The 26404-nt window shown below is 53.5% G+C and overlaps 1 protein-coding gene across 3 annotated transcripts; it reads right to left on the reverse strand.

Moving 5' to 3' along the window:
• Positions 1 to 618: 618 nt before the first annotated feature.
• Positions 619 to 26010, reverse strand: IGF2BP2 (insulin like growth factor 2 mRNA binding protein 2). 3 transcript variants are annotated; one of them, XM_072867010.1, is made up of 17 exons: positions 25678 to 26010; positions 25070 to 25130; positions 15607 to 15655; positions 15107 to 15158; positions 14452 to 14515; positions 11272 to 11544; positions 7050 to 7184; positions 6486 to 6608; positions 6072 to 6207; positions 5747 to 5875; positions 5282 to 5302; positions 3705 to 3773; positions 3424 to 3540; positions 3057 to 3131; positions 2783 to 2914; positions 2356 to 2469; positions 619 to 1769 (listed from the first exon to the last, which is right to left on the reverse strand). In XM_072867010.1, the coding sequence occupies exons 1-17, from the start codon at positions 25865 to 25867 to the stop codon at positions 1674 to 1676; spliced, it is 1836 nt and encodes a 611-aa protein (XP_072723111.1). In that variant the 5' UTR covers positions 25868 to 26010; the 3' UTR covers positions 619 to 1673. The 3 variants fall into 3 exon arrangements, with proteins under 3 accessions (XP_072723111.1, XP_072723110.1, XP_072723112.1); XM_072867009.1 differs by having other exon boundaries at positions 5282 to 5305; XM_072867011.1 differs by lacking the exon at positions 5282 to 5302 and having other exon boundaries at positions 25678 to 26009.
• Between the last annotated feature and the right edge of the window lie 394 nt (positions 26011 to 26404).

A 26404-nucleotide genomic window follows, 5' to 3' on the forward strand; every position in this document is an offset into this window, starting at 1 on the left:
TGTGTGTGTGTGTGTGTGTGTGTGTGTGTGTGTGTGTGTGTGTGTGTGTGTGTGTGTGTGTGTGTGTGTGTGTGTGTGTGTGTGTGTGTGTGTGTGTGTGTGTGTGTGTGTGTGTGTGTGTGTGTGTGTGTGTGTGTGTGTGTGTGTGTGTGTGTGTGTGTGTGTGTGTGTGTGTGTGTGTGTGTGTGTGTGTGTGTGTGTGTGTGTGTGTGTGTGTGTGTGTGTGTGTGTGTGTGTGTGTGTGTGTGTGTGTGTGTGTGTGTGTGTGTGTGTGTGTGTGTGTGTGTGTGTGTGTGTGTGTGTGTGTGTGTGTGTGTGTGTGTGTGTGTGTGTGTGTGTGTGTGTGTGTGTGTGTGTGTGTGTGTGTGTGTGTGTGTGTGTGTGTGTGTGTGTGTGTGTGTGTGTGTGTGTGTGTGTGTGAGTGTGTGTGTGTGTGTGTGTGTGTGTGTGTGTGTGTGTGTGTGTGTGTGTGTGTGTGTGTGTGTGTGTGTGTGTGTGTGTGTGTGTGTGTGTGTGTGTGTGTGTGTGTGTGTGTGTGTGTGTGTGTGTGTGTGTGTGTGTGTGTGTGTGTGTGTGTGTGTGTGTGTGTGTGTGTGTGTGTGTGTGTGTGTGTGTGTGTGTGTGTGTGTGTGTGTGTGTGTGTGTGTGTGTGTGTGTATGTGTGTGTTGTGTGGGGTTGAGTTTTTTCTTTTTTTTTTTTTTTCATTTAAAAAAAATTTTGCTAGTTGTTTTTCCAGCCCTGGGCTGACAACCTCTTGTAAATCTGTTTTTTTCCCCTCCCATTTTCCCCTCATCTCCCTGCAACTAGAATCTTTCCCCAACCATCCCTGCCCAAAGCAGGCAGGGCTGGTGCTGCCCATCATTTTCTGGGGAGGTTAGTGCTGAGCATGGCTGTGTCAGGCACTGATGGAGAGAGAGAGGGGACAGCCAGCTGGAAAGCAGGGACAGAATGGGTGCAAACCCCAGTTTTGGACTCTGTGAAGCAAAGAGGAAAGGACACGTGAAAGATTCCTCTTTTAGGAGACGGTATCCCTTCTGTTGGCTCATACAGGCACTGCTCTTCTCAAAGCCCTTAAGAAATCACTTTTTAAACACTCATTTAGTATTATTTTCCCCCCCTTGCTGGCAATCCTACATCTCTGTTCTACTGTGCATTAGAGAACCAATGGACTAGCTCCTTTCCTTAAAACTCTAGAAAAGCCTGCTTTTGCTAAAAACAAACATCCCCCTCCCCACCGACCCCTCTGAAATTAAAAAAGAATTTTAAAAAATTCTTACAAAACTTAAAAATCAGCATTAGTTTCATTATCGATATATTAATTCTAAAATTTATGAGTGCTGCGCTGTGCGCCGCAGCCCCCCATGCTGGGCGAGCTCCTCCAGCCGTGCCTGGATGAAGCAGGTGGCTCTTAGGAAATTAAAAAGAAAAAAAAAAATCTCTCTCTGCCTATGTTAGTCCAACTAAAGGGATAGCGTCGGGAGGCGATGGGAGTAAGGGGGAGGCTGTGGGATGGAGAGAGCCCACCCCGTACCCCTCTGCTGCACCTCCTCGCAGGGCCCCGGCTGCGGGGGGCACCTCGGGGGGGTCTTTGGTTTGCTCCCCTGACCTGCTGGGGGGCCTGGCGGCAGTGGGTTACATTCATTGGGTGGTGCTGGCTGGCACGGCAGGAGCCTCACTTGCTGTGCTGCGAGGCCGGGGCTCCCTGAGCGTGTTTCTGCTCTTGCTGCTTCACCTGCTGTACGATTTCCCTGATCTTGCGCTGTGCAGTCTTGGGAGGAAGCAAGAGCCGGAGGTCAGGGCAGGCACTGCAAGCAGCCTGAGTAGTTGTTTCCCCCCCCCCCGCCGCAACTGAGCATCTTGCTGCTCATCGCCCTCCAAGCTTTTAATTATGGGACAAGCATGCGGTTTGGCACAGACGTAACTAAGGATGTGCTAAAGAAGGGGCTGCTCTGCTCCTGCACAGCTGCAAGTGGAACACCACAGGGTTTTAACTTGTGCTTCCTCAAGAGCCTGAATTTTGGGGTGCTGCCATCCCACTCAAGCAGTCAGGAGACAAGGTTGTGGTATGTGCACCCAGGTGTGATGCGGGTGCCTACGGGAGCTCCCTGCCAGCACTGATGCCAGGGAGGAGCCGATTTACACCCTGGGTGCCACTATGCATGGTGTCTAAGACACATACTTTAGCTAAATCAAGCCAATCTTTAATTTTAGTGCTAGCACAGCTGGGGAGAGCTGCTGAAACACCTTTATTGCATCCTGGGTGCACAGGATCCATCCAAAACAGAGCAGCAGGATGCCTTCCTTGGTGGACGAAACCAGTTGGGAATATCAGAAAAGCCACAGCCAAGCCTTACCTGACTGGCAAAGAAATGCCCAATGATTTTAACGATGACCTCCTCGTTCTCGTCCGGGGTTTGGTCTCGTGGCACAATAACTTCTGCACTAGTTAAGTTTTGCAGTTCGTTCACCTGGAGCAAATGACAGAGCCCCGGGTGGGTTTTGTTGCAGAAGAGCCAAAATCCTGTGCTGCCAGTGGCACCCTGGCTCTGAGCCAGCACATGGCACCAAGCTGCCAAGGGTTGCACCTTGTCCCCCCCGCCCCCACCTTTGGACAGTCACCACCCAACAAGAGCCACCACCAGGACACAGGGCTGGGGTCAAGAGGTTGCTGTGACCACCGAGCACCCAGGCTTTGCCTGCCCCGGGGCACACAGGGGTGATAGGTGATGCCCAGCTCTGCAGCCCCAGGGCAGGGGGACCATCCCTGCACCCCCCACCTACCGTCTTGCCACCTTTGCCTATCACACGGCCGGCGGCAAAGGAAGGCACCTTGATGTGGGCTTCAAGCTTCACTTCTTCTTTCGGGTTAAAGAAGTTTTCCTCTTTCAGCTTCCCAAATATTCGCCCCTGGGCCTGGGGAGGAGACGTAAGGGAAGTAAAACCAACAGGCAGAGGTCCTGGACCCTCCCTCCCTGAGTGCGATGATGTGCTGACATCCAGCAGCATCAAAATTGTGGTACTGAGCAAAGAGCCCCCCACTCCATGACCAGCACACCTTGAACTGAGCCTCGGGTGGCCCTGTGATGATGACCATCCGCTCGCTGGCATCGGGGCCTTCTGCTGGGGCAATCTGCAGATGGATAGGGGCAAAGGAGAATGAGTATGGCCCTGCTTTGGCAAGACCTTCCCTATGTGGGACGTCCTCCCATGCAGTGGCATCCCCCTATGCAAGGCATCCCCCACCAAGCAAGGGTGTCCCCTCCCAAGCAAGCAGGGACAATAACCAGGGTGTTGCAGAACTGGGTTTCTACTAATTTGGAGAGCAAAACTGCTCCCCAAGGACTCCCAGTCGCTGCCCTCAGCAGTAGGAAGGAGAAACTGAGGCATGAAGCCCGGGACCAGCCCCGCAGTGCCCTGCTCACCTTGATGGAGGCGCCAGCAAACCGCGCCAGCTGCTTGATGTGCTGCCCCTTCTTCCCGATGATGGCCCCCACTGCCTGTGTCGGGATGAACAAGTTCACAACCTCCTGCTCTGGCAGCTGCAATGGCATGGAAGACCAAGACGGTCAGGGGACCAGCCGGACCAGGGGGTGGCTGCCCCCCTGCCAGCATCCCAGGGCAGTGGCTGCCTGCCCTGGCCCTGTGCCTGCCCTCCCAAGGTGCCCAAGCAAAGATCTCATGGAGGGGAGTGCCAGACACTTACGGAGTGCTGATGGGGAAAGGCGCTGGCTGGGGGGGCTCCGTACAGACCTGAGAGGTATGCCGAGGAGGTCTATGGCGGGAGAGAAAATGAGGGTCAGTGATGTCCCCAGTGTGCCAGCCCCTTTCCAGCCACCCCCAGCCCAATGCGGAGCAGCATGCCACCACCATGAGCCTAGCAGGGACATGGGGACAACCTTCAGCCCCTGAAACCCCTCCCGGAGAGCGCAGGTGCACCCAAGAGCGCATGGCGGTGAGCTGCAGCCCTGATCCTGCACCTGCAGCACAGAGCAACGGGGCTGGGAGGTGGATGGGAGCTCCCAGTTACCCCCAGTCCCTCCCTGCTGCTGTTTTTCCAGCTGTGTCCTGCCAGCATTTGTAACAGAAAATTGGCCCTACAGCCTTTCGGAGCAGCCATAACCTTGGAAAGCTGAAACCATGCTGCAACCACCATCGGTTCCCAGCGGAGAAGGTGGGGGTTTGGTTAGAACTGAGCAAAACATCTGGTTTGGCTCCAATTTCCATCACCATTTCCATTCTCCAGTTCAAAGAGAAGAAAAAGCAAAGGCTGAAAAAGCTGTTCCCCCAAGACCCGGGATGGGGACAGGGAAAAAGCAGTGGGTCTCTCCATGGCCAAAAGCAAGGGGTGCGTTCCAGCACCCTAAACCAACCTAACCCAGCTCAACCCAACCCAACCCCTCCTTCAACTCCTCCATGTGTCAAATACATCAGACATTTCTCCTGGCAGCAGACATAACTCTCTCCCGCTCTGGATTCGGGCAAGTGCAAACAGATGCTACCTGCAAACCACGGTTACTCAGGCGGAGGAGATGACCCAGCTCCCCTGCACGCAGCAGACGCCACTCTCGCTCCCAGCCCTCCAAACTGCTGCACTGAGGTTTTTTGCTCCTCCTTGCACTGAGCTCATGCTCCCCATGTCCGCCCTCTGCTTCTGGCCATGGGCTGCTCCATGTCTCCTACACCAATGTTTCCTCTCCTGCCCAGCCGGTCCTCACGGCCGCGTAGGGCACCGCATATCCCCAGCTCCTCCTTTTCACCATGAGGCTCCTTTCCTGTCCTCCATCCTTGCCAGGTCTATAAAGCTCTGGTTTAAGCTACAGCCACTGGCCCAGGTCTTGCTGAGGACACAGTCAGACACGACCACTCTGAGGTGTGAAACAAAGTACTGGGGGGGAAGGAGCCACCATGGAGCCAAGCTGGTTTTCTTCTTTTTTTTTTTGCCTGCTCCTTATTTTACTATAAAAAATGATGGCAGAGGTGATAGCTCCTCTTGGACTCTCCAGGGTGGCTTGAAAAAGGCCACGCAAAGCTTTGGGGTGAAGGAGCACATCACATGCTGCCCTTCAGGAGACCTTCCCAGCTCCTCTCCATCACACCAACAAATGCTCAAGCAGACATTTCACCCAAAGGCTGCACTTGCTCGGGCAGCCGATGCAGGCAGAGCATCCTCCCCTCCGCAGGCTGGCAGTGCACAGACAGACAGACCGATCCTCTCAGTGTTCTCCAGGGCCAAAGACACCACACTTATCTGCCCCTCCACACCGCCAGCCCAGCACTCACCGTTCTCCTCTGACCACTCTGCTGCTGGCGTCGCCAGGAAAAGAAAACAGCACAAGTAAATTAACCCGCACGCTGGTTGCTGTACATCCAAAGCATCTCAGCAGATGTATTTAACTAACAGAGACAGAGCACAGAGCATGGTCATCCTAAGGGTGCTCTGCAGGTGCTAGTGGGTTGAGGAGGGACCTGATGGCCCAACACAACATGGGGATGCAGCTGATCTTCCCAGGGAGCTAAATCCAAGGAGGGACAAGCTACGTTCATTCACTGTCTTCTGCACTTCACTGCTGTGATGAGCATCTTCCCCAAACGGCCAAGAGTCAGAGCTCTTGTTCAAGGCTCCCCGTGAGATGGCTCCTGTAGCTACGGCGTCCATCCAACCCAATCCATCTACAGCACGAGAGTCTACAGACCACTCTGCTCCCAAGAACGCGTCCCCTGCAATCCAAAACCTCTTGCACTTACTGCAAATGGGTGGTACGGGGCGGCCACTGCAGCCCCTCGGGCCCCCGGGGTGGATGGAAGCATGGACAGTCCCGTTGAGAAGATGCCCAAAGCACTGAGGTTCAGTCCAGGTATCAGGTTGGCTTGTTGCTGGGAAAGAAAAGACATGGAGAAACATGTAAAAGGCAGAGTGGGGTTTTGGGGTTCTCATCTCACATAGTGTGGACATGATGGGAGAGGGCCAACCCTTCCATTAACAGATCGACAACCTCCCCAGTTTTATTCTGGCCACTTCAGCAGTGGCTCTGAAGCAGGGACATCTCAGGCAGGAGGGCCGGGAGCTTACATTGACAGCCACCACATCGTTCTCGTAGGCCTCTCGCAACTTCTTCATGATCTCCATTTCGGCATTGGAGCATGCCTCTGTGCTGCCCTTCACTGTGATGGTCCGCTCAGGGTTATAAATGGTTAAATCCTGCAAACTAGCCCACAGACAAAACCCAAGATACAGTTACATTTTTTTTCCAAGTCAAAAAAAAAAAAAAAGGAAAACTCAAATCAAAGATGAAGGTTCCCCCCGCAGACAGCATGGGACCACGTGCCCTCTCCCTGCCCAATGCCACCATCCACATGGGACAGAGAACACCCAGCTGGGATGGAGAACCTGTATAGGAGGACACAACTGCTCTGTTTTCTGGCTCTAGCGCTGCCTGTACCGTGTTGGATGGAGGGAGATGGCTTGGTGTTCACCAGGACTTACGGGGAGATGGTGATCTTCGTGCCGGTGTCCTGCTCAATCTTCTTGAGGTTGCGGCCCTCCTTGCCAATCAACCTCCCCACCAGACTGTTGTGTGCTAGGATTTTCAAGGGAATCTCTTCTGCTCTAAAATGGATTAAAAAATAAAATCTAAAGGTCCGTCTGGCCAGGAAACCAATCTCCAGAAAGGGCCAGTAGCTATGTGGTGGAAGGAGGAGAACCTTCACTACTTCCCACCACTGTGTCTCTTCAGCTTCTGGGGAATGGGAGCTCAGGGACTTCCCAAGCCTGATGGCACATCTGTATTTCATGGGGTTTTGTTCTCCAAGTTTTCCTATACGCTTCTTGGACCCACCTGGTCTCTATGGTGCTGTCAACCACACCATGGAGAAGTTATTAAGTTGTAAGTTATTAACTGACTCTATCCTGAAACTCCGAATGCCAGCAGTTCTCTCGGGGGTGAGGGGTGACAGAAGATGGCTTCTTCTCCACTGATGGCTAAATTTACCTCTCTTCCACCAAACCTGCCTGTTTCACTGAGCCAGGGGCACTGAATATTGTACTTACGATTTAGTTTCATCAGCCTCCTTCTGCATGATATCAAGGATCATGCGACACGCTTCGGAGCACCCCTCTGGCGTGGCATGGATGGTGATGGGCTTTTCAGCGGCACCAGCGTTCTCCTTCCGATGGATGTCAACCCTACAGCAAAACAACCAGCAGAGAGGAGCCCCTGGTGTCTGGTGTCACACAAAGGCTTTCAAGAGCTCAGGAGCTGAGCTTCCTATTCACAGAAAAGCTCATTTCAACACCTGCTCAAGCTTTGGGGTGAACCTGGGTCTCGCTGATGTACATCTACCGTCACGTGATCTCATGCAAGCCCAGGTAGTGTTTCACTTCGGTTGATTTAGATCAGATTTGAGCTATGTTCGCCTTTATGACCTGAGGTCTGCCTGGGAGCTGAGGGATGTCAATCAACGTCAAACGATGCATCAAGAGAGGGCAGAACAAATCCTCAACTGGACAAATCTCTGAGCAACCTGGTCTATCATCTTTGATGCCAGTCCCGCTTGGAGCAGGAGACCGGATTAGAGGTCTCCAGAGGTCCCTTCCAACCTCAACCTCTCTCTGCACAACATCCGAGGCTGTCCAGCGACCAGCGGCTGCCACAACCATTGTGTCCTTCAGGACAGAGAGACAACTTACCCGTAGGCAGCGTTTGTCACGACACAGAGGCACACGTCAACAACAGCGCTTGTACTCACGCCATTCCACGGGAGACCAGAAAGCTCTCCCTTGCGCACCGGCAGGGACCGTGCTCTAGCTCCTCTGGTCCTCCCCTCCGCTCATGGCGGGGAGGAGGCACGTGCCTCCAGCTCGCTCCTCACCGCTCAACCGTACCTGGCAAAGGCCCTGAGAGAGAGGGAGAGAGGAAAGCAGGGTAGGAGACTCCCGCACGTCAACCACACGTCTTGAAGAATAAGGGTAAGCAACCTTTCCATCTTCTTCACATGAGTCCGCATGCTCTTCCCACTGGAGGATGATGCCGTGCAGCCATCCTGCCATCAGCCACCACCTCAGCCTCCCTGTCACTGCTGCAGCCAGGGCTGGGCTGGCTCATATCTTCTGAAAGGGTGCAGTAGTGGCCACCCAGCCACTCAGTGCATGCCACCAGCGCTCAGCTCCAACACAATGCCCTCCGGCCACATCTCTGTTTCCATAGGAGGTCCCCATCCTGACTGGGATCGTTCATGGGTGCTGCTGTGCATGCAAGGCCAAGGGTTGTCGTGCAGAGTCACCCCTAACCAGTGCCGCATTTGGATGCTGCAGGGTCACGGTGGGTTTGCACAGGTCAACTCTTCCAGGAGCTCATGAACCAGTGTGTAGGAACAAGGACGCTTCATCTGCAGGTAGAGGGGGAGCAGCTGAGTGAACCTTCCCTGAGATAAGGGAAGAGCCTACCCCACCAGCTTCAAAAGGGACCCCAGGGTGGTTTCATCTGAGCGCTGAAGCAAGAATGAAGACACAGTTTGATCCCCTTTGCAGGCTACATCTCTCCAGATCCCCTACGGCTTCAGCCAGAGCTGCTCAGGCAGGAGACTGGTCCTGCTTGGACTCTGCAAAGAGGTGCTGGAGACACCGCCACCGCTGAGCTCTCCCTGCCCTTTGCTTATGTCTACAGCACACAGTGACCCAGTTGCGTGCTGTGTGACACCCTCTAAGGCACTCCCAGCTGTGGAGCTCCATCAGGTTGACTTGGAGGATCTGTTCCTTCAGAGGCAGCACCCAGCAGGCACGGGGACACCCACTGTCACCCCCTCTGCTGGGGAGAAGGCAAATGCATCATGATGTGCCACAAGAGGTGACGACAGGTCCATGCTCCAGAGCTGTGCCACAATGTCACACCGGGTTGACACTCCCAGCTAGGGGGAACCGATGAGGTATCCATGGCTGCCCCAACAAAGCCCACAGACAGGAGTCAGGCAGCTTCCTGAACCCATGAGCAGTTGAGGCTGGTGGAGATGGGGCATGCAGCTGAGCCTTTGTACCAAAGAAGGGCCAAGAGCCATGGATGGGCTGAACAGACGCACCGAAGTGAGAAGCACTCTGGACAGGCCCAGGAGAGGGACACAGGCCAGGTTTCTGGCTGACCTCCAACCCATCCCAAACCTGGATGTGCAGGCACAAGCTCAATTTGCAGAAAGAAGACGGGGCGCCAGGAAGGAGCCGCTGCATTCAGGCATGTCCCACCCCAAACAGCTGAAGGGTGGAGGTGGGCTCTGGACTTCCCAGCACATCCCAGTGCTGCTGCTGCACAGCTCCAGTCCAACAGGAGGATGGAGAAGGGGACCCTCAACCCCTTCACCCCATCAGAAGCTGCCTGGGATCACAGGGTGCTGCAGGCAGGGGAGACCAGGGCAGGTGACAACAGGGATGGTGGGACAGGGACAGGGCAGGTTTGCTCACGGTGCAGCAGGAAAAACCCGCCTTACAGGGGGGCTGGGAACGCTTCAGAGAGCGGTGGCCATGAGGGACGGCCTTCTCAAAGTTGATGGTACACTGTGCACGTAGGGTTATCCTGGCCTCACGGCTGCTTGGTAGCCAATGGTACTCTCCTCATCAAGTTACAAGGGCTGCAGTCACTGTGGAAGGTCATCTGGTGGGGTGGGCTCTTGGTCTGGGCTCCTCCTCAGCCAAGGAAGAAGATGGCTCAACCTGGGGACAGTTTTGTCCCCTGGAGCTCAGGAGCATCTCTGGGCATTACTGTGTATGGAGACAGGGGGCGAAGTCCTATGTGACCAGAGGAATCCAGGACCCAAGGTTGCTCTGGGTAGGAGCAGGGGCTGGGCAACGGGATGTCACCAGCACCCTTGTTCCCAGGATCATCACACCAGTGGGTGAGCATGGCCTGAGCAGGGACAGAGCTGCAGGCTAACATCCCAAACTGAAGGCAACAGTCTCCTGCAACTGCCCAGGCCGGGTGCATGAGGTCCCCCTTGCCCAAGGCTGGAGCAGAGGTGGTGGCCCACCATGGCACATAGCCTCCTCAGGCAGGTCAGGAGAAGTGAGATCACGGACTACAGCCTTCCTGTACGCACCACGTCTTCAGGGTGGGCACGGGGAGCCAAACCACAAGGAGGGACAGCTCGACAGCAGAAGCTGCCCCAGGCAACAGCATTTGGCCTCGTGGTCAGGAGAAACCAGCAGCTGGTGCCTCCCACCTTCCTTGCCATGTTCAGGGCTCGCAAAGGGCAACCTTCCAGTCTTGGGTGGCAAGGACACAGCTACACCCGCTGCTCATCACACCAGGGGACTCACGTGGAGAGGAAGGGCTTGCAGCCAACCGGGACCAGCTCACAGCTACTAGGTGGCCAGACTCTAGGGCTAGCTGGGCTCAAAGAGCTCCTCTCCCTATGCGTCTGTCCTCTTTCCGTACAAACCTCTTCCTGCAAACCCAACGCTAGGGTTTGGCTTGCTCAGCTGCAGAGCAGCGCGTCTTCCTACCTCCTGCTCAAGCGGACACGCTATTACCAAATAATTTGCCTCTAAAAGCTTCTCTGAGAACTAGGACGCCCTGGAGGATGTTCTGGTACAGGAGTCCTATGTCCTGTGGGATCACCAGGTTCAGGATGATGAGCATGGGAGAAGACAGCTTTGGGTTAAACACAAACAAATCTGGGCAGGAACAAACCATGCAGGAAAACCATGCAGAAAATCAGAGGTGAAATCAATGTGAACATCGACAAGAGAAACATGGAAAACTTTGGCACGACAGTCCCCTCCCTTTTTTTTCCTTCAAAAATAAAAATGTTAGAATGCAAAAAAAGGCTTCAAAACAGTTACAAAAAGCACATCCTTCTCAAGGTAGCACTCCCACGGTGCCCCCTTTCCCCCTACAACAGCTCTAGCCCATACAGGGCACTGTGGGATGAGCAAATCCCGAGGGCAAAGACCGTGCAGGCACCAGTTACTGTACCTAGGATCCCCCTTCAGCATTTTATCCCCAAACTTGCCATCTCTCCCTAACACTTAATCCCCAGCCGTTCTTGTGATTAGACTTTAGAAACCCATTCCTGGCTGGTTTTGGTGTGCATCCCCTTCTTGCTGCACCAAGACACCCCTGGTCAGCAGGAACCATTTAGGACATGGGGTCCGCCACCATCCCCTGAAGGCTGCACCCCAAGAAAACAGCGCTGGCCAGCACTCAAAAGCCCCGAGTGCATGGAGGACCCATGCTGGGGACCTACAGCGCCCTACAGAAGGAAACAAAACCATTCGAGATACTTACTTGGACTGGGTTTGCTTAGTAAGGTTCTTTATGGTCAAGCCCTCCTTTCCTATGATCGCACCAACAAACTGCGTGGGCACCAGCATCCGCAGTGGGAAATCGAGCTGTTTGGGCTGCGAGGAGCCCCCCGGGGAGGAGCCCCGCTCCCTGGAAGAGTGGCCCCCGCGGCGGGATCGCTGGGGGGGCGGAGGGGAGCTCACCTCTTCATCCGGGATGTAGGAAATCTTGAAGGAATAGTTCTCAAACTGGTGGCCACTCAGCTTCTCAATTGCTCTGCAAGGTAGGGAGAGGTGGGGGGCGGTGAGGGGCTCTCCTGGGACAGCAACCCCACCAGTTGCCCTTGTAGACCATGGTTGATGGGTACCCCTCCAGCACCCCCAGCACTTGCCCTTGGAGACCGTGGTCCCTCCTCAACCCTGCATCTTCCTGCCTCCCCAGTCTGGAGAAGGTGGCCACAGGAAGCCAGAGCCCCCCACTTTCCCCGCACAGAGCAAACCCCATAGCATGGTGGGATGATGTCCCTTCCCATGTGGGTGATGCCAGGGCTGGCACACAGCTTGTCCCCCCCAGCAGAGGTGGGATGCCAGCCTGGGGATCTGCCACTTCACCCAGGGAAAGTACTGGCCAAAACCTATCACACAGTGTGGAAACGCTGTTGCAGGCTTTTTGGACATGGAAAAGGTGACAGAGGGGCTCTGAGCAAGAGTTGCTGCTCCAAGGAGAAGGATGTGGCATATGGTGCCCCTCTATTGGGAACCCCAATTCCCTTTCCAGCTCTGGTGAGGCTGGGGGTGCAGCACCTGGGCTCTTTGTCCCCCGAGGCCCCTCCTCAGCAGTGCAATGCTCAGCCATGCTGGAGTCTGTGATGCCTTCTGCAAGCAGCGATGGCTTCAGCCGTACTTCCCTCTTCCTACTGCATTTCACTTTGGCTATTTATAGGCAGCTGTATGAACGCACCACTGCAAGCAGCTCCTTGCCAGGCCTGAAATTCACATCCAGTGAGGACTTCTGCAGCTTCACTGTCCCTTTCTGAAATCAGTGCAGTTCCCCACAGTGTGATTTCTCTGCCAAGGTCTTCCTTTCACCTGTTCCTGGTGCTCTAAATCAAACACACATACCCACGAACTGCCCTGGCCTCTCCTTTCATCACTTGCTTCTGCGTCAAGCTGCTGAGCACCACCCAAGACAGGCATGAGTCTGGCTGGATGCAACTGATCACAGCATCTTCTCTAACCCTGAAGCCTCTTACCCCAAGGCATCAAGCTCTGCTGTGTTGGTGAGACTCTTCATCTTCCTTTCTTGCCACACATCCCAAGACACAGCAGCTCATGCTATGTTTATCTGTGGTCTACGGCACCTTCCTCCAGCCAGTCAAGGCTGGAGCGCACCCAGCATGGCCACCCCAACAGGCACAAGGAGGACTCTCCTCTGGCCTCCTGGACCAGCAGATCATTCTCCTCACCTCTGTCCTCACAAGTCCAACCTTGTGATGCATCAACACAGATGGGAAGCTTCTGGAATGTCCATCAGCAAAGGGACTCAAAGCAGGACATGGCCCACGGCCTTGGGACATCTATCTCTGCCACCATCCTGTACAGCTATAGCTTTCTGTCCCATGCTGTTCCCACCATGCAGCATCCTCCAAAAACAGAACAAGGCTCATATTCCACGTTGCACTGGAAAATCCTGCTTTCGATGCACATCAACTCAGAATCAACAAAAACCTCCGCTACAAGAGTTTTTCCATCACAATCACATTCCTGCACTGCAGTGCCCTGCAGCTGGATGTTAAGCAACGGGACACAGAGCTGCTCCCAACATTTGCACTTGGGAACCAGCCTGACTATCCATGGCTCTTTCCTGCATGGGGGATGCATGGACAGGGCTCTTGGTCATATCAAAACTACCCTGGCTGCTGAGATGCGCTCACTGCTTACTCATAGCTAACAGTGCTGGTCTCTAGCAGAGGGCTTAAGTCTCTACAGGCCTGTAACAAAGCATTTTGCTTGAAATAGTCCTTGCATTTCTGAGATAACCCCTAATTTGTATTTTTTTCCTCTGCCGACTATGATAAATTTTTAAGCGTGTCTTCACACAGCCCTACTGCACTGATGTATAGCCTCAATGGGTTCTTCTGTCCTTCTGAAGTTTTTCTTGATGGGTAGCATTTCTTTACGACTCCTCTGCACAACATGCAGGTGATTTACCCTCTGCTGCTCTCCCTCCCCTGCAGAAGCTGGCCATGGACCCCTTGGCTCCCTCTCACCTCCTCTAACCAGCTATTCATCCACCCAAAGGCCCTCTCTCTTGTCCACGGCAAAAGAACTTTCCAAAAGCCTTTTAGAAGTTGATCACCTGGTCTCTCTGGGCTCCAGGAAGCAGGAGGTGACAGCCTCTGAATATTTTGGACTCCAACTTGAATTTTCCCCAAATGGCGGGGGGTACTTACAGCTCCCATCATCGCAGCGTTTCTTCACCATCTCTCCCATCTCCTTCACCATATTCCACCTCTTCAGCAGCTTAGGCTGGGTGGTTGGACTGGTGATTAATCCAGCGCATTCCCAGTTTAGGTCTGGACTTCCAGCCTGGGAAGACGACTCCTTGACAAACTGCTTATCTGACCTGACCCTCAGCTTTCTAGAGCGCTTTGCTCCCTGAAGACAAGGCCACTGTGACCCTGCAGAGGACCTTGTAGGAAGGACAGCATCCAAAGAGAATTGCAAGATGGCACATCTGGGAGTCCCTCAGAGACAAGAGGAGAAGGCACAGAGGAAGAGGGGAGAACCACAGGGCTGATGGTCCCAAGCTGGTCCAGTGGTGCCTGTGCATGTATGATGGGGCACCATGAGAAACCCCATCTCCCATGCAAGGGGAGAAGGCAAGAGACCACCCAGCAGTGGGGCAAAGAGGAGAAGGTGGAGCTGACTGCTGGCAGAAGACAGGGGAAGTGACACAGCTCAAGATAAAACCAACATCTGCCTGCTGTATCTCAAGAAGATACACAGACAGCCCTTAAGGCACTTGAAGCTTACACTGTAAGAGCTTAGAAACAACCCAAGGAAGCTTAGGAAGAAGACGAGGAGCAGCCTGGAAAAACGGCTGGGGGAAAATACCTGGGATTCCTCAGAAAAAGTTCGGGTGGTGTGAAAATATGGACAAAATGAAATAAAACCCACTTACACTTTTGCTTCTTCTTTAGTTGCATACGTTACGTTGACAACGGCTGTTTCTGTGTCTGTGTTGACTGGCAGAAAAGCAGGAGAAGGAGCATTAGAGCAGGGGAGGAAAGAGACGTTGCTGCTGCTCCTGGCCCCCCCAGTACGCCCCGAAGGGGGGATGCAGGTGAGGATGGTGGGAGGGTAATGCCTGTCCCGTGGGGGACGGCCCCGGCCACCATGCAGGGTGCACGCTTGTGTACTGCTGGATTTTCCCCCAGCACAAGGATGGGGCTGGGCTGGCAAAGGACCAAAAGGTGCCAAGGCTGGATCCTGGCACCCTGGCCAACAAGGATGCACAGCTGGACATCACTGATCCACCAGCAGACCCCAAACAACACTCAGCTCATTTTTACTTGCCAGGACAATTGGGTTTTCATTTGCCCACAACCAGGAGAAGCCCTGGGGATGGAGGACTGATGCCCACCACCATCCAACCACCACACAGGTGGCCCCACTTCTGCCAGGAGAGCTTGTGTCCACAGGGAAAACCATTTTAGCCCAGTACCAATGACTGGGAAAACTAGGTTTCACCCCACTGGATTTTCCCTGGTATGAGCAGAGCTAGGGAGCAGCGCTGGGACTTTCACACAGATGAGGACCATGCTGGACCATCTTACCTTGTTCTACATTCTCCACTGTTCCATACTGAGCTAACAGGCCATCCAGCACCTAGGGGAGAGAGCAGAAAAAGGGGCAGGTGAGGCAGGCAGGAGAGGCTGCCGAGCAGGCAGGGAGGGGGCGGGCGGGCGGGCAGGGAGGGAGGGAGGGAGGGAGGGAGGGAGGGAGGGAGGGAGGGAGGGAGGGGAAGAGCCTGCTTCACCCAGAACCACTCTCCAAAGTGCCAGCATCACCCAACTGCTTAAACACCTTCACCCACCTGCATCCCATTATCCCAATGATGCCCCACTGCTCAAAGCTGCCCCATGGCTCCAGAACCCCCAAGCAGACAGGAGATGGAGCCCAGTTCACACTCCACCTCTCTCCTGGGGTTACTGGGAAGGTAAAGGGTAGCCCATGTGCAGACCACATGCTCCAGCAGCACAGCTCATGCTGCTCAGCACAACTGATGGAGGAGGAGATGAATTTTAGGATGCTTTTAGGATTGTCCATTTCTTACCTCCCACTGGAGGTGGGGGGGGATGTTTCGGATCTGGATCTTCCTGCTCCTGCAAAGACAAAGCCTCGGGTTAGGGTCTGCAGGCACGCCACAGAAGGAGGGAAAAGGCTTTACAGAAATCGGATGGCAGCTGGTGAGAGCTTGCTGAAGCATCCTGCTTCCCCATGCTGAGCTGGAGCAGCTCAGCCCCAGGGAAAGACATCCCTCCCGGCCTTGCCCCAGTCACCTCCTGCTGGGGCCGAAGCTGTCTTGGGAACGCTCCCTCCTCCTCGTGCTGGCTGATGGGTTTCCAAGGAAACCTCCTGAAATGAGCCTCTGCAGAGTCACGGCCACACAGGCACAGCCAGGATGCATGCATGCACACCCCTGACTGCACTGCCCCGGGCTGGCTGACTGTGGGGGACAGGAGGACAGGACCCCGAGACCCACCCTGGCCAGCCCTGCTATCCCTTGAGGGGGGCTCTCCAAAGGTGCGTCCTACTGATGTCCACCACTTCCCAGCAACGTGGGGCTGGCTTTCCATGGGGAAACCTAAATACATATCCTCAGAGGCCTGCACTTGGAGATGGCCAACACACCCAACCTTGCCTGGCTGCACTCCCAACCTCACATGATCGTACTCCCAACCTGGCTGTGCTCACAGCACGAGCAGCGTTACTATAAGGATGCTGGAGAATACCTGCAGCGATCTGGGGTGTTCGTCCCACACACCGCAGATAGAACGCAGGCTCCAAGCGAGAAAGGGATGGCAGGGAAAGGATGTTTCTTGAGATGAGGGCTGAGAGGGCAAGAGAAAACCCACAGCTCATCCCATGAGAAGGGCCACAGTCAAGCAAAGCAGCTGAAACCACCACAGAGCCTCACATCCCATGGTACTGCTCAAAAGGCATGGTCAGCGGTGCAATCAGTAATGGACAACAAACCCCAGGCTCACCTCCGACCGAGGAGATGTGCTCAATAAAACCCTGCATGGGTTTGACAGCCGGCTTCCCCAGGCCAGTCCCTGTCGGATCCTCCTCCAAGGATCCTGCATATGGTCATCCTTGCTGAACAGTCACATCTGCACCATGGCCAAGAACTCTGCCCAGTTTGCAACCTGCCCCCCTTGCCACGTGTGTCTCTGCAGGGATGGGTCTGCCCGTCAAAAGAAATCAGTCGCTGCAAAAAAGTGGGGAAGCCAGAGCCAGAGAAAATGGTGCTCTCCTGCAGCCTTACCAAACCCCTCTCCTCCAGCAGCGATGGACTCCTTCTGTCCCCAGCTGCCACCAGGGATTTCAGGGTTGGACATGCAGCTCTAAGATCCTTGCAAGGCAAGGAAAAAGATTCATCCCATTGTATCCTATCCCATCTCATCCAACCCCATCCCATCCTATCCCATCTCACTTCATCCTATCCCATCCCATCCAACCCCATCCCATCCAATCCCACCTATCCCAGCCAACCCCAACCTACCCCATTCCACCCCACTCCAGCCAACCCTATGCTACCCCAACCCATCCCATCCTCAAGCCATTCCCACCCCACTCCACGCCAGGAAGAAGGCAGCGAGGAGGACATGGCCCCAAGGAGGACCACAGCAATGACAATCCTGCGCTACTCGCCGACAGCCTAAACCCTTCTCCTGCCTGTCCTTGTCACCCGCCTGTGGCTGACCCCACACCTCCACTCCCAGTACAAACACTCTGCAGGGCCCCCTCCAGAAAACAGGACGTGTTTCATTTTTAAAACCCATGAACATCCAGGGAAGCTATTTTAAGGCATGGCACACAGTGAGGTGGCACACAGTGAGTGGTGGCACACAGTGACGCCAGTTTGCCTGAGCAAACCCCAGCCCAAGTGCCAGCGAGTGTCAAACCATCAGCACCTGAAGGCTTTCCAGGGAAAAGCCCTTCTCAGCTCCGAAAGCCCAACTGAAGCCCAGGACTGGCCTCTCCCCACTGGCAGAGTGAGCCAGACATGCTGCCCAGTTACCTCTACCACCTTCCAGCCCCAAAACAGAATGGGTGGCACCTTCACCTGCCTTATCCCAAGATGCCACCACTCAGCTGCAAGCCAAAGCATTGCTACAACCATCCTCCCCCAGCCTGGGAACCATCTGTGCCCACAGGATGCCACAGGCTGGACCATGGAGAAGCCACTCTCCTTTTGGGGTTCATTTGGCTTGGCTCACCGCGTCACCGAAGCCCAGCAGCCTGGGGGACATGGGGTATTTTGAAGCAGCTCATCCAAGCGAAATCAGCACACTGGATGTGGTCCCCTCGCTACAGTGTTGGGAGCAACTCTAGAAGAGCTTCTGCCTTGAAATGAATTGCACCAGGGCCATCGTATCCCTACACCTCTGCCAAGGGAGATGCCAGGGCAGTCCCAGTCCCACGAGGTGCTGCCTCACCCCTCTGTGCCATTCACCCACCTCCCAAAACACCCAAAGAACCACAGCAAGGTGCCACGTAATCCGACTTCTCAACGGGACACTGCAGCATATTCCCACTTCCAACATCCGTCTGAGCTGATGCAGAGCATCTAAAGATACCCAAATGGTGCTCAAGGCTTCACCCCCACCCCCTGGCAGGTCTCCCAGCAGCTCATTATCACCACTCAGCATTTAAAATTAGGGTATTATTCCTACTGGGTGTATTTTTTATAGCTCTTGTAATTCCCCACCTGGTTGAAGTGGTGCTGGACCACATGCAGTCATCACTGACAGAGTGATGGATGTATATCCAGGACCATGATGGATGGATGTGTTATGCCCAAGGCTGGGGAATGAACCACACATGGTCCTTGTGGGACAGGGCAGCAGAGCTCAAGGACTCCCTCCTCCAACACCACTCCTGGGAGGACTTTGGGGCAGAAAACCCCTTTATTTTCATTTTCCTTGCTCCTCCCAAAACCTGGGAGACAGGGGATTGATTTGAGCACACGCACACAACCCCCAGCGCAGGACCTCGTGACAAAGGCAGTGGCCGTGTTTCATCCAACCTGTTTTGCAGCAGGCTGGTAGGAATTAAAAAAAAAAAAAAATCATAATAACCAGAAACTACGGGCACGGAGTTTGTGGAAAAATACTTAATTATGTGGTGCCACTAGCCCTGCCATAGCAAGCTGCTGCCCTCAGATAACCATGAGAGCTGTATCTTTCTACATCACTCTCCTGCTCTTCCCTACCTGCACACTCCCACCAGCCATCCTGGTGCCCAGCCCAGGATGAAACGCCCAGTGGCAACCGCGCATCAGCCTCAAGTTCTAAAGAAACCAGATTTATATAGGGTCACCTGCTTTTTTTCCCTTCTAAATTCAACCAAAAATGGTCTTGCTCGCTAGCAGCTTTTCCAGCTTGAGGAGGAAACATCTCCTCCACCCCAGAGCTGGGTTTTGGGTACCACGTGCCAGCCGGTATCACATGCAGGACAAAGGAGCCGGCTCGCCAATCAAGCGAGGCTGTCAGCTGCATTAATGCAATAATCCACGATGGAGCTCTGCTATATTTCACACATTGGTTAGACTGAAATCGCGAGATCGACGTCACAGGGAAAGGGGATCGAAGACCCACAGCCACCCACACCCCCCGCCAGCATCACCAGCTGATGTCCACAAACAAGGGCTTCATGTGCGGTGTGCCAGATATCTGTACTTGCTGAAAACAAGCAATAAAACAGAAGATGCCTTGAAAGTTGTGGTTTATTCCCCAGAATCAGGTGGACTGGGGGGTTTTTTTGGTACATCTTTTTCCTTTCCAGTAGCCCAGGTAAGCAGCAACACTCCCACGGCTTTGTGGCTACCCCTCCCAGAGCTCCCGGGGAAATAACAGATAACAGCCACCCTCAAAATCCAGGGACACGGAGGAAGAAGAATAAAGATGAGACGAAGCTGTGAAATGAAAACAAGCCACCAGACCCCCCTGTCCAACCTCCATGAGCCCTCCCTGTGTCTGCCCATCCTTCCCCTGCCCATCAGGCTGCAGCTCCATGGACCACTCCTGTTCTCCTCCTCCAGAGGGGCTTCACCTCCATCTCCCCTCCCACAAGCATTTGGGAACCAGAAACTCGATTTCACTCAGCTGGCTTAGATGTTGCCTTACAACGGGATGTAAGGGGTGGCTTCACTGCTCTTTACCCTAAAAAATGAAGATTATTTTCTATCCAAGCTTTGTATTATCTTACTGTAATAAAGCTATAAAGAGATTTTATCACCTTCCACCTCGGAACAGTACTGAGGGCAGAGAAAACACTGTCTGGCAGCTCCTGCTTTCAATAAAAATCAATTTTCAAGAGAACTGGGGAAAAAAAAACAGAGGGGAAACATGCTGGAAACCAACTGTCTCCCCAGCAGCCCTGCCTGCTTTATGAAATATTTGTCCCAGGCAAGAAAACATCTACAAAAAATTATGCTCATCATCAGTTGAGGTCCAAACTCAGTCCCATCTGAATTTTTCAGACCCAGCAACTTGGAGCCTGAGATGGGCACACTCCCCTAATCAGGCAGGGAAGAAAGCACCTGTTGGTTTTGGGTCTCTTGATTATTATATATATTTTTTCAGTCTATCAGGGTCATCCTCAACAAGTTTTGCACTCGCCCAAAACAATCCAGCAGCAGATCTTAACAAGCAATGGCTCTGTCAGTGCCGGGCTGGATAAGCATTAAAGAGCTGCCCCAGTTTCAACCAGTTGCCAAGAGCATCACGGATGTGTCTGCTCCAGTTCCCCTCCCAGCCCAGGGGCTTTGCCTTGACGCTCTTAAGGAATTAAAACCCGTTCATGTTAAAACCCTGTCCTCTTCTGCAGGACGAACAACCTGCCGAGGAATGCAGCAGGGGGGGGACAGCGAGGACAGCACATGATTGATACATCCCTGTGAGCTGGGGATGTATTAACAATAGGGATGAATGGGAAATAACGTCCCATCTGTCACAGCTTTTCAAGATTAAGAGGGGGGGAAGAAGGAGAGGCAAGGGGGGGACGGGGGGGAAGTGGGGGGGACAAGCAGGGGGAAACCACCCCCTGCATCCTCATTCAGCATCAGGATGAAGGGGAAAACCAAGCCCAGTGCGAGAGCAGGGCTGCCAGCCTGGCACGCTGCAAGCCCTGGTGTGCTGGGCGGGCAGGGGGACACACAGAGCTGCTGCGTCCCACGCCGCGCTCCCATCCTCTGCCACCCAAAGCCACCCAAGTGTCCCCCCCCAGCCCCAGCACCCGCCTCTCCCCTGGGAGGGCTGACAGATGGCGAGCGGGGGTAGGCAGGGCATCAATGCAATGCCCAACAGGGCAGAAGGGCAGGTTCAAACCACTGGAGGAACTATAAACCAACAAAAATAATAGGTAATTAATAATAAATATTAATGTATTATTTTGCTTTTGGCTTTGGTCTCTCCCCAACGCCTTCAAACCCTGTCAGGCTTCATGGTAGTACCAAAAAGCATCCTGGTGCGCTATGGCACGGGTGGCATGGCCTTGGTCACCCCCTTGCATCCTCCATGCCTGTGCTGCATCCCCGATGCCACCCCGCTCCCATCCCTGTATCCTGGCAGGTGGCAAAGAGCCAAACAAAAAGGCAGCTAAAGAAAAATAAAACAACTCAAATACCACCAGCTCCCAGTTCACCCACACCTGAAAACAGATAAAATAAAGCGAGCAACGGCATCACACCTAGCTAGAACAAGCGCCGGAGTCCGTCTAGGAAAGGAGCACCTCCACAGGGTTTCTCCTGGCCAGCTCCATAGGGAACAGCATCTGAGACCTATGGGAAACCTGCCACGCACCCAGCAGGTGGCAGGAGGGGTGTTCCCCATGCCTGATGCCACCAGCATTGCCCTGGCAATGTCATATATATATGTATATATAAAAATATGTATATATTAAAAGTATCTTTAATATATAAATATATATATTTTAAAGTACTTTTTAAAAATATATAGTAAAAGTATATATAAAGTATCTTATATATGTAGTATCTTTATATATATAGTATCTTTCATTTATATATATAAAGATACTAAATACTTTAAATACTAAAATATATGTTACTAATTTATATAAATATAAAAGATACTAAAATATATTAAACATATATATTTAAAACTTGGACCAGGACTGACAGCAGCCCCACTTCTAGCACTCTGAATTCCATTTTAAATGCAGTGTAACCCAACATACCACATACAAGAAAATCTCCAGCAAGTTTAATTCTCTTAGCGAAGCAAAGCAAACACTCCCCACACTGCGGCCGGTGAAAATCTTTTCTTGCTCTTTAGGTTTCTCAAATTTTTTTAAAATTAGAGATTTTTTTTTTAAATTAAGAGATAATAAGACTGGAGATCCATGGGAGCATTTTTTCTCCTCCTTGTGTGTATTTATAGACACGCGTGCAAATAGATGCTGGTGGCTTTTCCTGGCAAAGCAACTGGTTTGCACGAGGACTTCCTCTCCCGTAATTAAGCATCCCATCAATGACAAGCAATTAAGAATAAGGAAAGAAAAGATGGGCTGCCAATGGGAAGACAAAAGGGCTTGTACATTTATTCCGAGCCTTAATGTCACCAGCATTTTGGGTTTAAAAACAAGGGGGTGGGGAAAAATAAATAAATAAATAAATAAAGCAAGACAGCCAAAATACGCAGAAACCAGAATTGAACTGATGCTCAAGAGAGGAAACTTATTTAAGGATAATTCCTTTTGAAATAGGAGAAAACCCTGCAGATCCCATAAAAGCACCCCCAACAAATCTGCTCGGGCAGGCATTTTCATCGCTACCCCTCCAGCAACCACTGTCTGGGGCAAAACCACCCAAGTTTTGCCATTTAATAAATAGCAAAAATTATTATTTTTAATGTTATAGACATTTCCAGCCCAAGCTCTCTCCAACAGCCTCCCCCTCCACGCTGTTCAGATGTCCCTTATGCTTTTATTTCTCATAGCTGAAAATTACACCAGAAACAGAAATTAAAAGGCACCTTCACAATCAAAAACCCAAAAATTTAACTGGTTTGGAGACATGAAATGGGGCTTTACTACATCCCCGCTACCTATTAAACTCATCATTTTTATCCAATCCTTGTATAAAAGTCAGCATTGGGTGGTTGGGTTTTACTTTCCATATTTCACCACCAACCCTAATTTTTTTTCACATCTTTCTTTCCCATTAACAGGATTTTCAATTATTTCAGAGATATACAACCTATCTTTAAGGGGCAAGATGCTGATGCTTCCCTCACTGCCACACTCCGGATACAAAATACTGTTGAAGCGGGATTGCATCACTTTGCTTTAAGCAAATAAAAGTATTTTCTCTGCTCCTGCTGAATTTAAAAATAAATTTAAAAATTAATTTAAAATTTCCAAATGTTGATAAAAAAATAGGGTGATTTTTTTTTCTTTCATTTTCCAAGGCACAATACAGCATATACAAGGGAAAAAAAACAATCGAGACACTGTTGGATCCTTCCTATAGGATCCCAAACCATTTGCATGGCAGCAGAATGGCTGATTTTTAACTCGTGAGAGGCAGATCAGCAGAACGGGCAGGATTCATGCTCCTTCCCAGCGCCGTCAAGTTTAATTCGTGCCTTCACAGAAACAGAAACAACCCCCTGCCAGCAACTCCCAGCGGCACCTCGAGGAAATCCCTTCCCTACATACCGATGTTGGAGGTATTTTCCAGCCCATTTCTTATCAAATATTTATCTGCATATAAATAAATCGGTAAAATAGATCTATATTAGATTTGGTTATAAAATATAGCACTCCAGGTGAATGCGGGTGCAGAGGGGAAGTGCTGGGCATCGGCACCTCCTGGTTCCCATCCCCGTGACGCAGAAACGCCGGGGGACAAGAGCCAAGAGGGGCTCAGGTTCCTCAAAACCCAATTCAAGCTCCCCATTTAAATAACAGGGATTTTACCTGATTGAGCCCCCCTGAAATCCCAGCGTCTCTCTGGGACTTGACTGCAACTACAAAAATTAGATTTTCTACAAATTTAAAGGGGGAGAACTAAAACATGACCACATGAGGCTCTGTTCCCTGCCAAAAATCACATTATAAAAATAAAATCTATAATCTACCGAGAGAAAGGCACGGCCCCCCTAACTGGACATATTAATAAAAAACAATATATATTTTTTTAGCTGTGAAGAAAGATATCAGCTTAATTAAATCTCAATAACCTGAGGAAGCTGGGAAGCCGAGCTGGAATAGAAAATGTGGGGCCAGCTGAAAACAGACTGATGCAAAATAAATCAGCATTTATTTCTGGGCTGTTTAAATGTCTTTTTTCTTTTAAAACTTGGAAGGAAAAGTAGCAGCGCCCCAGACTGATGGAGAATTTAGGTAAAAATGAATTCCTTGTTTACATCCCCTTCGTACATGATAAAGGTCGAGTCCTGGGTCCATACTGTCTTCCCAAACTCCCAATTTCTGGCTCCATCACTCTTAAAAAGTCATCAGCGGACCAGCCTAAGGCTGCTGTAGAGATTTAGCTTAGAAATATTACAGCTGGGAATTTTTTTTTTTGCTTGTTTTTGAAGATTTTTTAAAGGTAAGAGAGCGTGTGATCCCTGCCGAAGAAGAAATCCCACTCCAGCACACGTGATGCAGGGCACGAGCCGTTCCCCCACCGAGCCTCAATTACACAACAGCATTTCCCGCCTCCCCCCCCGTAATTTCAAAATTAATACACGAGCGTCAATCACAGGCCAAAACTCCACGCCAAGCAGCAGCAAATTATCCAGCAGGACCATCCGGTGGGTTTTTTCTGGCACACGGACCTTTTATCCCAACACATGTTGGGAGGAAAAAAATCTTGCGATGAGGCAGCTACGCAACGCAGTCCCGGGTTTTATTTTCTCTATTAAACAAGCACGTCCCCATCCGTCTGGCCTTGGCGCTCCCCTACACCTGATTAAAATAAGAGGGCGCGCTTCGATGCAATATATAAATGCATTGAGTTTTTGGATCCTCTGGCAGTATGAAGGGGGAAAGAGGCATTTGGAAAGAGCAAATTGCGGAATTACTTATTAAAAACAATATCCTCCAACAGTGCAGGCAGCCCCACTGCTGTGGGCGACCTCCCTCGGTGTAAATCCCAGCCCACCCCGCCGGCCCCCGAGGAGAAAGTGGGGGAAAAAGGGCTTTTTATTTCTTTTTCCCCCCAAAAAAAGCAGCTGTTTTCCACTCGTACCGGCGGGGAGCGCCCGCCCGCCCAGCGCCGCCCGCCGCGGCCCCCGGCTGCCCCGCACCGGAGCGGGGGGGAACCCGCTGCCAACCCCGGCCCCGCGGCGGGGACCCCCGCGGGAGTCGATGCCGGCCCGTGGGAGCGCTGCCGTGGGCCGGGAGCTCCCTTCCCCCGCCTCCGCTTTCCGGAGCGAAAGTAAAACCCGGCGGGGCTCCCGCCTTCCCGCCCCCCCCTCCGCTACCGGAGCTTCCCCCCCTCCACGGTGGGATGAGAGGGAGGGGGGGTGATGGCAAGGGGTTACCTGAGCTTTTTTGGCACGGAATAATCCACTTCCATCACTTTGCCGTGCAGCTCCACTTTCCCTGCGGAGACAGCGGGACGCTCAGCATCACCCCGGGGCAGCCCACCCCCTACCTCCCCTTCATCCCACTGCCCCCCGGCCCGCCTGCCCCCGCCGCCGCCCCGGCCTGCCTGTACCCGCCCTGCCGGTGCTCTGCCTGCGCCTCCCCGGCCGCCGCCACCGCCGGCCCCCAGCCGCCCCTTCGGCCGCCCTTTGCTCCGCGCCCCCGGTGAGTTGGGGCAGGGCACCTCGTAAAATGGTCCCCGAGGGGGAGCGGGTGCCGGGGGGGTGGCGGGCCAGGGGGCTCCGCGCCCGGTCGCCTCTTAATAAAATCGAATAAAAAAATCAGCGAAAAATACCCGAGGTTGGAAAGAGCCGGGGTGGCCGCGGGAAGGAGCGGGTTGGGGGCGGGGGCCGGCGGGGATGCGCAGGGAGGGGGGTCAGAGGGATGGGGGAGCGCCGGCGGCGTGGGGGGAGGGGGAGCCGGGGGGCCGGCGGGCGGGCAGCCGGAGGGATGCCGGCGGGGGGGGGGGGGAGAGGCGGGGGGCGGGCTGCGGCGCCTGGCTTACCCGAGAGGGTCTCGATAGCCCGGATGGCCCAATTTTGGTCCGGGTAATCCACGAAGGCGTAGCCCGACTTGAGCAGGACCTGGCCGGCCAGGGGCAGCCTCCTCTCCCCGAAAAGCTGCTTGAGGTCGTCGACGGTGGCGGCGGGGCTGAGGTTCCCGATGTACAGCTTGTTCATCCTCCGTCGCTTCATGGGGAGCCCCCCCGGCTCCTCCCCGCCTTCGGCGGCCGGTAGAGACGCGGGGACGGGAGGGTACGGCTCTGCGCCACCCGCCCTGCCCCAACCCCAGCCCCGCAGGAGCCTGCAACAGCGGCGGGCAGCGGGCGGAGCCGCGCCGAGCCGAGCCCAGCCCGCCGCCGCCCCCGCCCGCCGCCGGGACGGGGCGCCCGGCTCCAGGGCCGCCTCGTCGGGTCGCGGGGCTCGGGAGCAGGTGGAGCCGCAAGACCCCTGCCGTGGGGCCGGGCCGGGCCGGGATGTCCCCGCCTCGGCGGGGGGGAACCGGCGGCCGGAGCCAGCTCCCCTCCCCGCGGGGGTTTGCCTAGCCCGGGTAGAAGCGGCTTCCAGCGGGGGCCCGCAGACCCCCGGAGCGGGGTCCCAGCCATTTCAGGTGATTTATTCGTGGTGGGTCAGGAGGATCGGCCCTGCCCGTGGCCGCTCTGCCTGCAGCGCACTCCCTGCCTGTGCACCCCAACACCTTTGCCCTTAAACCCATCACACCCCATTTCCAAC

This window comes from Ciconia boyciana, chromosome 7, assembly GCF_034638445.1.
Source record: "Ciconia boyciana chromosome 7, ASM3463844v1, whole genome shotgun sequence".
NCBI classification, from domain to species: Eukaryota; Metazoa; Chordata; class Aves; order Ciconiiformes; family Ciconiidae; genus Ciconia; species Ciconia boyciana.

Excerpts from the sequence above, each read along its gene's own strand:
- IGF2BP2 (XM_072867009.1), bottom strand. The coding sequence starts at position 25,867 with ATGAAGCGACGGAGGATGAACAAGCTGTACATCGGGAACCTCAGCCCC. Across the intron at positions 7,185-11,271 it reads ACTAAGCAAACCCAGTCCAA|GGTTGACATCCATCGGAAGG; the intron begins GTAAGTATCTCG and ends GTTTTGCTGTAG. Across the intron at positions 3,774-5,281 it reads AGAGTGGTCAGAGGAGAACG|ACCTCCTCGGCATACCTCTC; the intron begins GTGAGTGCTGGG and ends CTCCCGCCATAG.